General features: G+C 41.5%; 1 protein-coding gene across 1 annotated transcript; it reads right to left on the bottom strand.

The window, feature by feature from the left end:
- Positions 1-1,561: 1,561 nt before the first annotated feature.
- On the bottom strand, positions 1,562-7,928 carry aqp4 (aquaporin 4). The gene is made up of 5 exons (XM_015956830.3): positions 7,681-7,928; positions 6,975-7,392; positions 6,731-6,895; positions 5,189-5,269; positions 1,562-2,964 (listed from the first exon to the last, which is right to left on the bottom strand). The coding sequence occupies exons 1-5, from the start codon at positions 7,740-7,742 to the stop codon at positions 2,713-2,715; spliced, it is 978 nt and encodes a 325-aa protein (XP_015812316.3). The 5' UTR covers positions 7,743-7,928; the 3' UTR covers positions 1,562-2,712.
- Between the last annotated feature and the right edge of the window lie 7,755 nt (positions 7,929-15,683).

The following is a 15,683-nucleotide window of genomic DNA, read 5'->3' as shown; positions in this document are numbered from 1 at the left end:
CACAAATGAAAAATCCCAAGTTCACGTGATTTTTCTTCAGACTTCTGCAGCCAAACAGCACAGAGAAGGAGAAATCAATAAACTGTATTCTGTTTTGTCGTCTCTCAGTTTGTGTGCAGTGATGGAGGAAAGTAAGGAAGTGGATTTACAATACCAACACTGCAATTCAGTTGATGCTCAATGGATGGATGTTTCTACATTTAATTTAAAGTCTTTAACATTGTTTTTTTACTTTACTTTATGAGTTAAAATAGTCCAATTGTGACATTTAATGAAATTTGAATGAAAAAAATATTGAATTGTTCATGATGAGGGCTGATTATTGGATTATGGAGAATCAACGTTGCTGTCCTCATAGATTGAGTTTCAGTGTTTGACACAAGGATGAAGAATTCATTCAGAATTAAGTCAAACAAAATCCAGCCAATCAAGCCCTGCCCCTTTGGTCATGTGACGTCATGCACGTGTCCTGCTGGCCAATTGAATCCTAGCAGAGGACCAGCAGGACTTAGAATGCATAACATTTCAGGTTAAAAACAATTTTAAATTATTTGACACTTAAAAGTAACATGCTGAAATTGTAAGACGAACTAAACTTTGAAAATGGTTTCAAGAAAATTAAAGAATTTAAAGAATTTAATGAACAGTTTCAGAAGATAAAAGTGTTTACATTCTTATAATATCATCAGTGTTGGGAGATACGCAGTACAAAAGTAATTAATTACTGTAATGCATTGCTTTTAGCTGTAATGTAGTAATGTAAGGCATTACAGGGAAATAAAATGGTAATATTTACTCAGTACAATTGTCAGTAACGCAGTAATTACAATGCATTTTTAAACCCAGAATCAAGATGTGGGTTTCCTAAAAATTCAAATTGCGGGAAGCCTGAAAAAATATCCAGTATCCACATATATGATGTCATTTATGGACTCAGCTTTGTGGGCATTCTATGAGCAGAGAGGACGCAGCAGTAACTGCTCAAATACTCCAGCTGCGTCCTGCGCGCTGCCGCTGTTATATTCACAAAATTGCTCCACCAAAACAAATTAATTCATTTGCGATCGTTTAAATCAGCCCATATTCTCTGGTACTTCATGTACTTTTCAGCTGAGTTCATAATCTGTGCCCCGGTGATTTCAACTCATTGCTGCTGGAGCGCAGCACATATGAAGTTATTTTATTTTTTATTTATTTATTTTTTTGCGTTCAGTAGATCCCTTTGGCTGATTAGTTAGAAAGTAGGAAATCTAGGAAACAGTTTTTCTGGAAGACAGAGAAAACATGCAGCATGCAGGAAGGTTAGACAGAGAATGGGCAGGAAATTATTAAAAAAAATCAAGAAAAAAAGTAGGTAGATTTATCCCCAATACACATTTTTACCAATGAAAAGCAATAATATGTAAGCATTTAATATTTATACTAGTGATAGAATCAGATCACACCAGAAGTCAGTCCCACATCCAGGGCCGTATCAAGGCATTTGGGGACCGAGGCAAATATAGGCTTGGAGCCCCCACCACCTCACTCCCTGCTCAGTTAATATAAGATGGCAGCGTGCTGAGAGAACAGATTGTTGTTGCTTTTATTTAATAAACAATCATTTTAAAGCACTGTTATTATATCTGACTGTTTTAACAGCAATCCTAGCTCAGACACCACATCACTTTCCACATATATGTCATGAGCTCACCGAGGGTCAGATTACCAGATTCATATTGAAGTTGTATTGGTGAAAATAACTTAAAGTAAAAGTAGTGTAATGCCATACATTTTAAAATTAGTAATATTGTAATGTAATGAATTACTTTAAAATGAGGGTAACAAGTTATAAATAATGCATTACAGTTTTGAAGTAACTTGCCCAACACTGAATATCATAAAACTCACAACCTGGTGAGACCAGATGGCTTTCAATGGAATATTACAACACAAAGTCTGCAAAACAGAAAAAAAAGAAAAAGAAAACAATACAAACCAAATACCCCTTAATAAATAAATGCAGAGGATCATAAAGAAGAAGAAAATGTGCCAAAAACCATCCCAATAATGTATATTCCCTCTGAAACTAATCTGCACCATTTTAAAAGTAAAACAAATAAGCACATTTTCATGGTGACATGTAGAGGATAGAAGATGAATCCTCACAAAAATAAATTGTTTCCATGATTAGTGCACTGAAAACAGAATGTAACACAACAGTGACAGTCCGACTTGTCAGAGCTGCCTCACATAGCCTGAGACCCGTAATGTGCTTAATGATCACAAGGACAATCGCTCCTTTTATTGCAAGTGCAGAAGGCAGACCAAATGTGACACTAATCCAGAAATAACAAGGCTGCATTTTCTTCTCCACTTCCCCAATACAACGGGATGACCCCCACATAATTACTTGACCCCAACGCATATTTGTTTTACACAATGCATCGCTGGCTGTCACTTTGCACAGTGAAATGTCTGCAGCATGACAATGTTGTTATAAAATCATTTGGAGGGGTCCTCGGGAGGAGTATTGAACAAGCTGCAGACGTTTAGCAGGATTTAGTCATAATAACAAAATTGCTTCATTGCAGAGACATTAAAGCAGCCTCGCTGTATCTTCGACAGAAATAATATTCTGCTTTGGAGGGGACATACCCAAGACAGATACTTCAAACTTTGATTGCCATTCTTCTTTTACAAATTGGTCTCTATTTCCAGTGCACGTGATAGTCATACTGAGGACAGTACTTCGCCGGGCGACTCCTGGAAAGGGTCTTTTTTCTCAGCTTTCTCCAGATCAATATGATGAATTGAGCTTGCCTTCATGACAGGATCCTCATATTCCACCTCCTTGTATCTGCCAGACTGGTCCCTCTTAAAGACTTGTTTTAGCCTCTTTTTTATCTCAGTGTCAGGACAGTACAGGTACTCGTATGCACCTGCAGCCAGGAGTCCTCCCAGAATGGGCCCCAGCCAATAAACCTACAGTACGAAGAATAGAACATTTTTTTATAAGTAATCTGGTTTAATATGCAGTGTTTGCACAATCTGTGCATGTGCCAACAGCATCAACACGTGATGATGACCTCCAGGGTAATAAATTACAAGTTATAAAAATGGCCTTCTTCACAAATTAGTTGGTAACAACCAAAATGAACCGTCAAGATTATCATGCTATGGACTACTTAGAAGCTACACAAATATTTACAAATAGTCTGTTTTTGACAAAAATTCTATTCAAACTTGTGTTTTTGCTTATTTTGTTCGAAACATGGTCATCAACTCGACCATATGTTAAGTTTGAGTTGATTTGCTGGCAGCATGAAACACTATAACAGGGTTTATCTCAATGTCAGGACAGTACAGGTACTCAGTCCTGGTCAGTCCCAGGCCTGGTCCTTGACTGCTGTTATCCAGGATGTTTTAGTTGTTTCTACGTTCCAACACAACTGATTTTAATCAGTAAGTGACTCACTGGCTTCTACTAAGCTTGAAAACCTGGTGAACAGGTGATTCAACCATTGAAGTAGGTGTGTTGGAGGAAGGAAACAACTAAAACACATTGGATAGCAGCACTTGAGGACCAGGGTTGCCAACCCCTGTGGCCTGATCTCCTATAAATTTTTTACCAAGTACCCGTGACAGCTTTTTATTGATTTTTACCTAACCAATAAATGATAAGGAACTAATAGTCCAAAATTGCACTAGATGTATACCGTAAATCCTCTAATACAGGCCCGGGCCTGTATTTGACTCAAGCTCATCAAGCTCCAGGCCTTTATTGGAAGGAGGACCAGTATTAGAGGCAGGCCTCAATTTCTATTTGAGCAAAATGAACTGATGGTTCGCTGGAGTTTTTGACAATTAAAATTGCGTCCACATTTTCAAAGTTAAACACATTTCTTTTTACAACTGTAGTTTCTGCTTCAGCCATCTCCCCCCTCCCCCTGCGCAGCGGCCGCAAACTCACTGATGCACCTGCAGCCTCTCGGAGTTGCTGCTGCTCTAAACATTAAAATAATTATTTCATTTTCAGTTCCTCACTTCTGATTACCTTCAATGGTGTCTGTTTGTTGCAACCACCAGGTACAAAAACTAACTTGTTTTTATTTGACTATTTTTCTGTCCTGCCTGTTTATTATCTTCCTGCATCTCCTCTCAGTCCTAAAGAAAACTGCTACCTGGGTTCATTTATATTCACCTTATGAGTTACCTTTGAACTGCAGTTCTAAAAGATCTACCGACCGCAAAAACAGCGGAGTGCTCCCGGCCACATCAGTGATCGGTGCGTCACCGAGGACAAAACGGGTGATGCACCCCGATCCACAGCAGCGAAACGCATCAGGCACAAATAAACGAATAAAAGACAGAAAACATAAAAGGAAATGAGCCGACATGAACGATCGCGTGTTAAATTTGTTTTTGAGGTGGCAACACCTGATTTGATAATGTTACTGTGGCCGTGCTCAGGACGCAGATGTCTGGAGCGCGTCAACAATCACAGCTTTGCATGCGCAAGCTGGTTAAGGTTAGGATGGGGGTGAGGGGAATGTTAAATTGCAAGAGGGTAAACGTCACAATTTGGTTAAATGTCCGTTTTACGGCGGGTGTCAGTACCGACGCTCTGGCACAGCGCGTTGCCTCCCGACGCGCAGGAGCTTGTCACCTGCTGACAGCAGGCTGCTGTCTTTTCCGTGGACTGCATCTTGCCGGTCATTATCACGTGACAGCGACTAGTCGATGACAGGCATAAAAAGTCACTATAGAGCGGTGAAGTCGACTAGTTCATACAATCCCTGCTACTGCTCCCCAGAGTGTTCTGCAGCATAATCAGCACGTTCTCTTTGAACTTGATATCAAATTTTCACCTCCTCTTCGTCTCCGCACGGTTAAAGTTACCCTCGCGGTCTATCACTGGCAAATCAAAAGTGAGACGGATGACACAACCCCCCCCCGTACTTGCTTGTTACCACATTACACCCGGCCACAATAAAAAACCGGCCATTATACACCTCGGTCGACTCCGACACCGGACAAAATATGATACCCGGCAGTTAATTAAATAATGGGCTAATATTAGAGGATTTACGGTAGAAGCTAGTGCAATAAACACAAGTGCACATTAACAAAAGGCAATGGTAATTGGACTGGTTGGACGGGTAATTTTTTCATCTAAATCTTCAGTATGTTTGATTGGATCTCTTACCCAGTGGTTCTCAAAATTGAGTGTGACCATTGCGGGCCCAAATGAACGAGCAGGATTCATGCTGGCTCCTGTGTAAGGAATCTGAAAAACAAAGGATTCAACACACCTGCTGACCATTTTCTAATACACTTTGCTAGCATCAAGTTTAGAACTGCATTCCTTATTTATGACATTGATTCAACAAGGTGTTGGAAACATTCCTCAGTGGTTATGGTTCAAATTGTCATGATAACTTCCCAGTTGTTCGGGACTGATACGAGATGGTGATGGTGGATGCCACTGAAGTCCAGTGAACTAATGTGAGATGATTTCAGCATTCAGAGGGGTGCTCTATCCTGCTGGAGGTAGCTGAACTTCACCACCATGTTTCCAATCACGTATTGTTAGGGTTGAATTGGAATGATTTTGATTCTAATTGAAATCCCACGTGACAATTTTGGTTCCAAGCGATTCTGATTCTTTCAAGAGTCAGTAAACGAGCCAGCTAACATTAGGTCTTAAACGGTCCAAACTTCTCTGTGATTTTGATTCCGTTAACTTTCTGAAGAGAAGCCACACTTTAGAACGCCTTTAGAACATTTTCCATGATTGCGTGGTAAAGCAAATTCTTCTTTGTTGGTATTTGGCGGCTTCTTCTTCTGTTCGTTGTACTTGGTATCAAAACTAGAAATCGGAATTAAAACATTTGAACAATTCAGGGAAAAAGTGAAAATTAATCTCAGTTCCAACCGATGCTTAATGCTCGATGCCCAACTCTACTTATTGTTCCATTTTGATGTTCTTATGTGAATTTCAGCCTCTGCTGCCGCCCATGCTTGGCTGACAAGAGGGTTCCCCGATAAGGTCTGCTACTGCTGTAGTCCATATGCTTCAGATTATTCAGAAATGATATTCTGTACATGTACCTTGGTTGTAACAAGTGAACATTTCAGCTACAGTTCTGTCTTGAGCCAGTTGTGAATTTGCTTGAAAACCTAGAATTGGTTGTGAAAGAAAATCCTAGTAGCTCTGCAGTTTCTGAAATATCCAGTTTATCCGGAGCCCAAAGCCACACTGCATTCACACTCACATCCTGCTTTTTTCCTCTTTCTAGATGATCAAATGCAGTGCTGTTTTGCTCCCTGATACCTAATAAAAGTGGCTGGTGAGTGTAGTTGTGTACATTAGCACCATGAACACAAAGTAGGTATCAGGAAGGCAGTATGTGAGATCCTGTCTTTTTCTCTGTGTGTTTGTTTGCTCTGCAGGGCTCAGGAGGCCCTGGGAGATTGGTTGCCATGCAATAGCAACCTCCAGTAAAAAGCCTGCACACATGGGTGTGAATCACAGAGAAGTGTATCACAGATTAATAAATGCTCACTTGATCTCAGAGCCAGCTTTTGTCTGCAGTGTTGTAATGGTGGGTGTGCTGTTGCATGGTTTTTTTAGATCAATTTTTCAGATGCCTTGTTCTAATGTATCCATTTGCATGAGAATAATTCACTTGTTTGAAGCTACCCTAACTTATTTTTTATTTAGTTAAATGTTCTGGAGGATACTTACTGCAAATAGGTGACCAATAGCCACAGCAAAGCCGATGGCAAGGCTCGCAGAGCCACCCAGGTCTTTACGTTTGGGATCACAGGTGGCAAAGATGGTGAAGACCAGCTCAAATGTGATGAAGAGCTCAACGAGAAGGGCGTGTCCCACTGAGATCTTAGAGTTCACCTTGGAAACAAAAGATTCCCCTTGATTAAAATTAAAAGATGTTACATGAGATTAAAAATGAAGATGGTTAAGTTGTTACCATGGTCACACCAAGAGCTCCCCGCAAAGCAGCAGGTGTGACTAAGTAGAGAATCCCAGCTCCTGAAATGGCTCCCAAACACTGAGCCATCACGTAAAACAAAGCTTTTGCAAGACTCAGCTTCCTAGTGATGACCATGGCTGCAGTGACAGCGGGGTTGATGTGTCCGCCGCTGATGTGTCCAAAACACTGCACCATGGTGGCGATGCTGAGGCCAAAGCACAGGGAGATCAGAACCAGGTCGGCCGGGGGAGGCTTCTCCTTCTCCGCAGCCCAGTTGACGGTGGAGCCCAGGCTCAGGAGGACAAAAATGAAAGTGGCCAGGTATTCTCCTGAAACAGCCCTCCAGAACTTTTTGGTCCAGATCCCTTTAAAAGCCACCATTATGCTCTGACACTTGGACCAGTACAGGAACCTTCTGGCAAAGATAACAATGAGGAAAATGATGAGACTACTTATGTATTCCTGGTGTGTGAATGATGTGGCCAGGAATACTGATCCCCATCAGAACAGGCGCCTCTGGGCAAAACATTTATAGCTTCACTAGAGACTTTAAAACAGAGACTTTTTATGACAAAATGTCACATGGAGCATTCTTTAGGCATCGTGCATCAGGTCAGATCATCATGTCAAATGGCAGCTTATTCATCTCTTTAAAAAATGCTAAAATCAACTTCATTGATAGAAATCAGCTATTAAAACTTACCGGATACGGTGATGTGATCTGTCTCTCTCAGTCCCTGTTGTGTTTGGGATTTTTCTATTCATAAGTCCTGCTGGTTTCTTCAACTATCTGAGACACGCCTCCTGTCACCACAGATACTTTAAAAGTCAGAGTGGTCGACGTCTGCTGCGTTGACAGAGAAGTCAACAGGTTGAGTGCACGAGTGGATTAGAGAGCTCGGCTGTCGGGTGAACACATCCTGGGACTGAAACTGGCAGCTTTATTGGGCAGGAGCCTGAGCATCCACCCTCGCAGGAATTAGGTTCTCTGTTCAAAGAGGGGAGGAGTCTGTAAAGGGCTTGTCATATAACTGTAACTGTGCAGGTAGGCAATCAGCCTCATCATCTTGCTGCTATGCTCAAGTTCAAAAATCCAAAACATCAGCAAAAAAATAAAGAATAAATCAAGTAGATGGTTGTTTAATTGTTCTTTTTCCTGATTTTACTTTAGCAGTGTGCATCTGAATGTTAAATTATTCCCAATAATTCACTTTAACTTATGAAATAAATCAAACATCTCATTTAGGTCATTATGTGTTGTTAATTGTTAAAATGTGAAAATACTATTAAAAAAAGCAATGAAATAATATTTCTTATATCACATACTTGCAAAAAACAACAACAAAAAACATGTAAATACCACAGTTTTAACAAATTGTTTCAATAGCTGCTAAAAAAGTTTTTATTCAGGTAATTTACAAATCTCCACTTTTTAAAAACAAGACAAGGACAGAAAAAGAAAAAAAGATAAAAAAATGAAAAAAATTAAGAAAAAAAAGAACAAGACAAGACCTTTGCCACAGGAAGGTTTTGAGGATTACCCTTACTGTGGTAATCAGTATCTCTGCATGAAGATTTCTGAGATGTTGTAACAGACCCGAGAACCAGGAACCGTGACGTCACACAAAAGGTCAAACAAAAGACAATTATTTTTTTCATTTAGATCAGCTTTCATTTGTTTTGATCTCATCCTGTAACTTTATAAAACCCACCATTCTAAACTAGAACATCAAATTAAATTCAGTCTGTTTGAAGTAAAAATCTTGATTCATTAGGATCTCATTCAGCATAATAAATTGTGTATGAAACATGAGGTGCAAATAAGTAAGACTGACATCCTGTGGTCAAATGTGAGTACTGCAGCCCATTTTCCAAACACGAGTGACATTCTTACTACCGGTTTGAGTTTCACGGCTGTTGCCAGTTACAAATCATTGCTAGAAGACGAGTGAAGGTGAGTCATACACAGTGAGCTGATAAGTGGATAAATACATTTTACTGTAATATCGAGTTGTTGGTAGTTGAAAAAGTAGCTTGAGATACTTTTTAGAGCCGACTGTTTCTAACGCACCATTAGCATTGCTAGCTCAATGTTAGCCTTCAACACATATTAGAGTTAAACAAAAAGATGCTGTGGCTTCTTACCCCTACTTCACACTAGAAGCATCAGCAGCAAGGAACGGCAGTGGAAAGTCACTGTTTCAAATAGAATCCATTTTAGTCTTTGGGGGTGATTCAAACCAGCAATGGCATGAACATTTTCAGGCAAGTCCCAGAAGAAGCACAAATCGCCACATTGCACCGCACCGCTAATGTTGAGGTTGGGTTGTATTTTTGCCGCAACACATCAATTTCTGCAGTTTATATAGGGCTAGACATGAAAATCACACACGGTTTCAGTGTAAAACCTTCGGTAACTTTCAAATTTAAAGGCTGTTGTGGTGGTGAAATTTTGTATCTGTGTAGATTACATCAATACATGTGACCCAATGGCCTTTTTTACTCCCAGCATTATTCTAGAAGTGCAACAGTGTGTTTTTCATGACTGGAGAGGAACAACGTCATATATGACATCACACAGCGCAATCAAACATGATTTCCCTCTATATGGTTTAATGGTGGATGGCATAAACAAACAATGACTTTTGAATTCTTGAGGGATTTTGTGATCTTACTAGTCCAGTGAGGAGCATGGCGGAAAAGATGCTTCCAGTGTGAAGTAGGGGTTACGAGTACAAGAAATAACTTATGGGCTGCTGCTGTCTACTGACTTAGGGTCTTTCACCGGCCAGTGTCGAACTACAAATATCGGCGCGCCAGCGCTGCAGCGTTTGCTGGCACAGACTCAGCAACTTCATGGGCTCATATTGTAAACAATGACTGCTTCTCTCTTAAAAAACGACAACCCCACCGGCCTGCTAAGAAAAAAAAATTAGTTACAATATAACCGTCCTTCCAACATGATTGAGGTATTAGTTTTTGATTATTTCACTGTAAGATTCTTACATATTGCTCCTTTAATGAAACAATTATTCTTTTGCCAGATGTTGGAGTAAATTCACTGAAATGTCAGCAAGTGTGCGATGATTTACAGTTAGAGTAATGAATCAACTATCTATTAATGCTTCCTGCGACCTGAATTATGAACATGTCATTGTTCATTCTTAGTTCCTTCATGTCAAGCAAAATCAGAAGGTTCTTTGTTCTCCACGAATCACAGGAAAAGTCACACAAAAAGAGAAGATTATAATGAGATGACACAAGGTCCATCATCACTTAAATGAAGCCGATTTTATCTTTGTTTCTGAGTAAAATCGAAAGCATTTTGGAATTTCATAACTTAATAATGAGAAATGGCTTTACAAATGTTCCAAGCAATCATTCATTTCTTCTGATGCATTTAAAGAGACAATCTGTGGTGTTCAACCCATCTTAACTGAAGGTTGAATCATTATTGATCTCAAATAACTTTTCAATTTCATGTAAAAGCTTTTATTCTCCGAAATTTTTTTTAAAGGACAAAACCATTAAAGCAGTTTTTTTTCCCCACTTTCTGAAAACTGAGTTCCAAATGTTTTTATTAGGGATGTCCCGATCAGGTTTTTTTGCCCTTGAGTCCGAGTCATTTGATTTTGAGAATCTGCCGATACCGAGCCCCGATCCGATACTTTCGATACATGAAAAAAAAAGAAAAGGAAGAAACAGTTCCAGAATGTTCCTTATTTTTTATTTCATTACCTTTTTATTTTAATTTTTAACAACAGATCACTTCTGTGAGGTAGCCTGAACAACCAAGTCATAAATAAAATAAATTATTCACTTTTGGACTTCATTGCAAATATAAAAAGTCTAATATAAAAACAAATAGCACTTCAACTGAAAATACCTGGCAGGGGTCTATTTTGCCACACGGCAGGGGTCTATTTTGCCTCGGCCCACAAAATGCTTAGATACGTCCCTGGGCATGGGACGGAGTTTTGAAGATGATCTGTATTGTATCAACTATACAGTATAAATACTACATGCTGATAAATTATTGCTTTATACAGGTACAAACATGTAGTGGGATAAATCTACCTACATTTTATTTTTTTAAGAACTTTGTTTTGTTTTCTTGGTTTTTATTTTCCTATCTTCCTGTCCCATCTGTCTCTGATCTTCCTGCATCTCCCAGTCCTTCAGAAAAACTCCTGCCTGCTTCCTTCTTTTTCACCACAATTAACTTTTTAACTAGCAGATCAAATTGATCTACTGACCGCAAAACAAGCGGAGTGTGTGCTGCGCTGCCCGGCTGCTCCAGTGAAGAGCGCTGCAGAGGGGGCAGCGCGAGCGCGTCCACACGTCATGCTCAAATACAGACAGAACTTACCGGAGAGAAAATGAACGGACACGAATGACTGTGTTAATTGTATATTTTTGGTGACGCCACTTAGAAACTTAGAAAATGTTACTGTGGCCGTGTGCAGAACGCAGCTGGAGTTCATGAATAATCAGCGGTCTGCCTGCTGCTCTGCTCAAAAGAATCCCCGCTACGCTGAGTCCATATAAATAATATAATATAGGTAGAAACTGGATCTTTTTTGTGCTTGTCCTTCTGGGTGTAAGTTAAGGGCACCAGGGGAGCCTGACAACCTTTAAGGAGAACAAAGTTGCTCTCCTGTAATTTGAACCCAGTATCCGAGTCCAGATCGGGAAGTAAAGCCCGAGTCCCGATCAGTCTGAAACCACGTGATCGGGCGGATTTCTGATCATGTGATCAGATCGAGACATCCTTAGAACATATGAAATAGATTATAATTAAAATATCAAAGTTCATTCATTAATAATGAAAACTATTCAAAGTTTCTGGCTTAAATTTAATCAATCTGATGTTTATGTGACATAACAATGATTACCTGTGTCTCAAAAATGTCACAGATTTATTGTTCGCTAATGTTTTGACAAGTATATTAAAATCCACTAATACATCTCGACAGCTGAAAAAAAACTGTTATTTTGGCCCTTGAGTTGCTATATTTTTGAAAGACATTTCTGATTTAAATAACTTTTTAATTAAACGAACAGTGTTCGAGAAGTCTTTGCATTTAATTAAATACCCCAAAAAGATTACTTCCGTGCTTTGTTTTCTTAGATTAAAAAACAGAAGTTTCCACACTATAAAGTCGTTCCTATTTTTAAATAAGTTAATTTCATGAAAGTTTGTCTCAAAGTTTTAATCTCACAATGCATTTAAACTAATGAAATATCTTTCATTACACCAGTGAGGAAATAAGAAAGTTCATAAGAAATAAAAACTGATCCATTTTGCTGTTTGGTTTAGTTAATTGTGGCAAAAACTCACCAAATTGCTCGACTATTATGCATGCATACAGATTTATTTACAATAGTAAATATGGCCAATGGGCTTGCTCATTATGCATCAAAATGTAAATGTGCACACCACACACACACACACACGCTTGAATATTCATGAGCTACATAAATCGTTTAAAATCTTTACTCTATATTTTAAGGAATTCTTTTCCTGGATCCTTTTACTAAAACTCCTGCAGGCATCAGACACATCAGAGCTTTCTTCTTTTACTAATTCAAATCTCTCCTTAATTATTTAGATTTGCATTTTATTAAAGCACAGTTGAGTCAATTAAGTACTGTTGACACCAGTAGCGGAGCTAGGATTTTTCTGAATATTGTCGTCATCTTCCTCCGCTTATCCGGGTCCGGGTCGCGGGGGCAGCATCCCAACTAGGGAGCTCCAGACCGTCCTCTCCCTGGCCTTCTCCACCAGCTCCTCCGGCAGGACCCCTAGACGTTCCCGGACCAGATTGGAAATGTAACCTCTCCAACGTGTCCTGGTCGACCCGGGGGCCTCCTACCGGCAGGACATGCCCGAAACACCTCCCCAGGGAGGCATCCAGGAGGCATCCTGACCAGATGCCCAAACCACCTCAACTGACTCCTTTCGATCTGGAGGAGCAGCGGTTCTACTCCGAGTCCCCCCTGAATGTCCGAGCTCCTCACCCCATCTCTAAGGCTTAGCCGGGCCACCCTACGGAGGAAACTCATTTCGGCCGCTTGTATCAGCGATCTTGTTTTTTTGGTCATTACCCAAAGCTCATGACCATAGGTGAGGATTGGGACGTAGATCGACCGGTAAATTGAGAGCCTGGCTTTCTGGCTCAGCTCCCTCTTCACCACGACAGATCGGCTCAGCGTCCACATCACTGCACACGCCGAACCAATCCGCCTGTCGATCTCCCGATCCCTCCTACCCTCACTTGTTAACAAGACCCCGAGATACTTAAACTCCTCCACTTGAGGTAGGACCTCTCCCCCGACCCGGAGTTGGCAACCCACCCTTTTCCGGTCGAGAACCATGGTCACAGATTTGGAGGTGCTGATCCTCATCCCAGCCGCTTCACACTTGGCCGCAAACCTACCCAGCAAGAGCTGAAGGTCAGAGCTGGATGAAGCTAGGAGGACCACATCATCCGCAAAAAGCAGAGACAAGATTCTCCTGCCACCAAACTCGACACACTCCACACCACGGCTGCGCCTAGAAATTCTGTCCATAAAGGTTATGAACAGAACCGGTGACAAAGGGCAGCTCTGGCGGAGTCCAACCCTCACTGGGAACAGGTCCCACTTACTACCGGCTATGCGGACCAAACTCACGCTCCTCTGGTAAAGGGACTGAATGGCCCTTAACAGAAAGCCACCCACCCCATACTCTTGGAGCGTCCCCCACAGGGTGGCCCTGGGGACACGGTCATAAGCCTTCTCCAAATCCACAAAACACATGTGGATTGGTTGGGCAAACTTCCATGCCCCCTCCATCACCCTTGCAAGGGTATAGAGCTGGTCCACAGTTCCACGGCCAGGACGAAAACCACATTGTTCCTCCTCAATCTGAGATTCAACTATCGATTGGACCCTCCTCTCCAGTACCTTGGAGTAGACCTTTCCAGGGAGGCTGAGGAGTGTGATCCCCCTATAGTTGGAACACACCCTCAGGTGACCCTTCTTAAAGATGGGGACCACTACCCCGGTCTGCCACTCCAGAGGAACTGCCCCCGATGACCACGCAATGTTGTAGAGACGTGTCAACCACAACAGCCCTACAAAATCCATAGCCTTGAGATACCCAGGACGAATCTCATCCACCCCGGTGCCCCACCGCTGTGTAGTTGTTTGACTACCTCAGCAACTTCTGCCCCCGAGATTGGACAGTCCATCCCCAGGTCTCCCGGCTCTGGTTCCTCCTCAGAATGCGAGTAGGTGGGATTGAGGAGCTCCTCAAAGTATTCCTTCCACCATCTGACTATAGCCCCAGTTGACGTCAGCAGCTCCCCATCCCCACTGTAAACAGTGTGAGCGAGTTGCTGCCTCCCTCTCCTGAGGCGCCGGACAGTTTGCCAGAACCTCTTTGGAGCTGATCTTTCTCCATGGTCTCACCAAACTCTTCCCACGCCCGAGATTTTGCCTCGGCAACTGCCACTGCTGCACCCCGCTTGGCTATCGGGTACCTGTCTGCTGCCTCCGGAGACCCACAGACCAGCCACACCCTGTAGGCCTCCTTCTTCAGCCTGACGGCTCCCCGAACCTCTGGTGTCCACCAGCGGGTACGGGGGTTGCCACCACGACTGGCACCGGCCACCTTGCGACCACAGCTAGCAACAGCCGCCTCAACAATCGCAGAGTGAAACAAAGCCCACTCAGAGTCAATGTCCCCTCTGAATATGGGGCCATCAATTGGCTCGAAAAAAATACATAGAGGGGCCAAGTTTCAATCCAACATCATTACATAAGATTCATGCTGCAAAATCCTACTTGGCTCATTAGCACCACTAGTGTTTGTACTTGGAGTTGCGTCCGCCTAACAATGATCATCCTGCAAAGGACAGATTAGTGGCCTGGGACACTTCAGGAGGCCAATCAGATTTCAGCAGGGGCCCCTGTGGTCCTGCACATTTCTGGACTGATCTTGCAGGCCACTGTAAAGCAATACTGTGTGACTGATGCTTATTTGTTGTGATCGTTGTCATGACTTGTAGAGCTTTATAGTCCTATAAAAGTTACATAAATGAAAAATCCATGTCTAATCATATTTGCAGCAGAGGCCACAGGTGTGTGCACTCTTGGTGCACTGCTTTGCTCTTCATTTCTGCCAATCACACGCTCTGACAGAGGTAAAAATACAATAAAACATGCAATAAAGGGAAAATGTAATATGACAGTCAACCATGGAGTGGTAATCCATATCTAGAAGCTTTATGATATTACAAGATCTGCAGCCTTATGCTGATCACCAGCTGTAATCTCAGGGACATATCAACGGCTGACTGTCTATGAGAGCAAAACACGTTTCTTTGCAGATTAAAACTGCCATGCTTTATTAGACACAAGTTTTCTGTCTTTGTTATCTCCACACCACATCCCACAGACAAGAGAATCCCAACAGTTATATAATCTATAGGGTTGACAGGGAGCCAAATTAGTGCTGGACCCTTGAAAGATAGGACTTGCGAAAGTCTTTATCCCTTACAGAAGATAAATGAGGCAAATGGGAACAATCTGCCTGAAAGCTTATTTAACCCTTGACTGACAAGTTCAGATCTGATAATTATGTTAATGTGAAAAGAACACAGTCAGAATAGGCTCTTCTTAATATAATTGTTGTTGATATTAATAAAATAGTTTGTGTTT

The sequence above is a fragment of the Nothobranchius furzeri genome, chromosome 11, assembly GCF_043380555.1.
Source record: "Nothobranchius furzeri strain GRZ-AD chromosome 11, NfurGRZ-RIMD1, whole genome shotgun sequence".
Taxonomy (NCBI): Eukaryota; Metazoa; Chordata; class Actinopteri; order Cyprinodontiformes; family Nothobranchiidae; genus Nothobranchius; species Nothobranchius furzeri.
This window is presented reverse-complemented; position numbering and strand designations above follow the sequence as displayed.

Coding starts and splice junctions, on each gene's coding strand:
- aqp4 (XM_015956830.3), bottom strand. CDS start 7,742: ATGAATAGAAAAATCCCAAACACAACAGGGACTGAGAGAGACAGATCA. Junction 7,393..7,680: donor AGATCACATCACCGTATCCG/GTAAGTTTTAAT, acceptor TATCTTTGCCAG/AAGGTTCCTGTACTGGTCCA. Junction 5,270..6,730: donor CTATTGGTCACCTATTTGCA/GTAAGTATCCTC, acceptor TTTGTTTTTCAG/ATTCCTTACACAGGAGCCAG.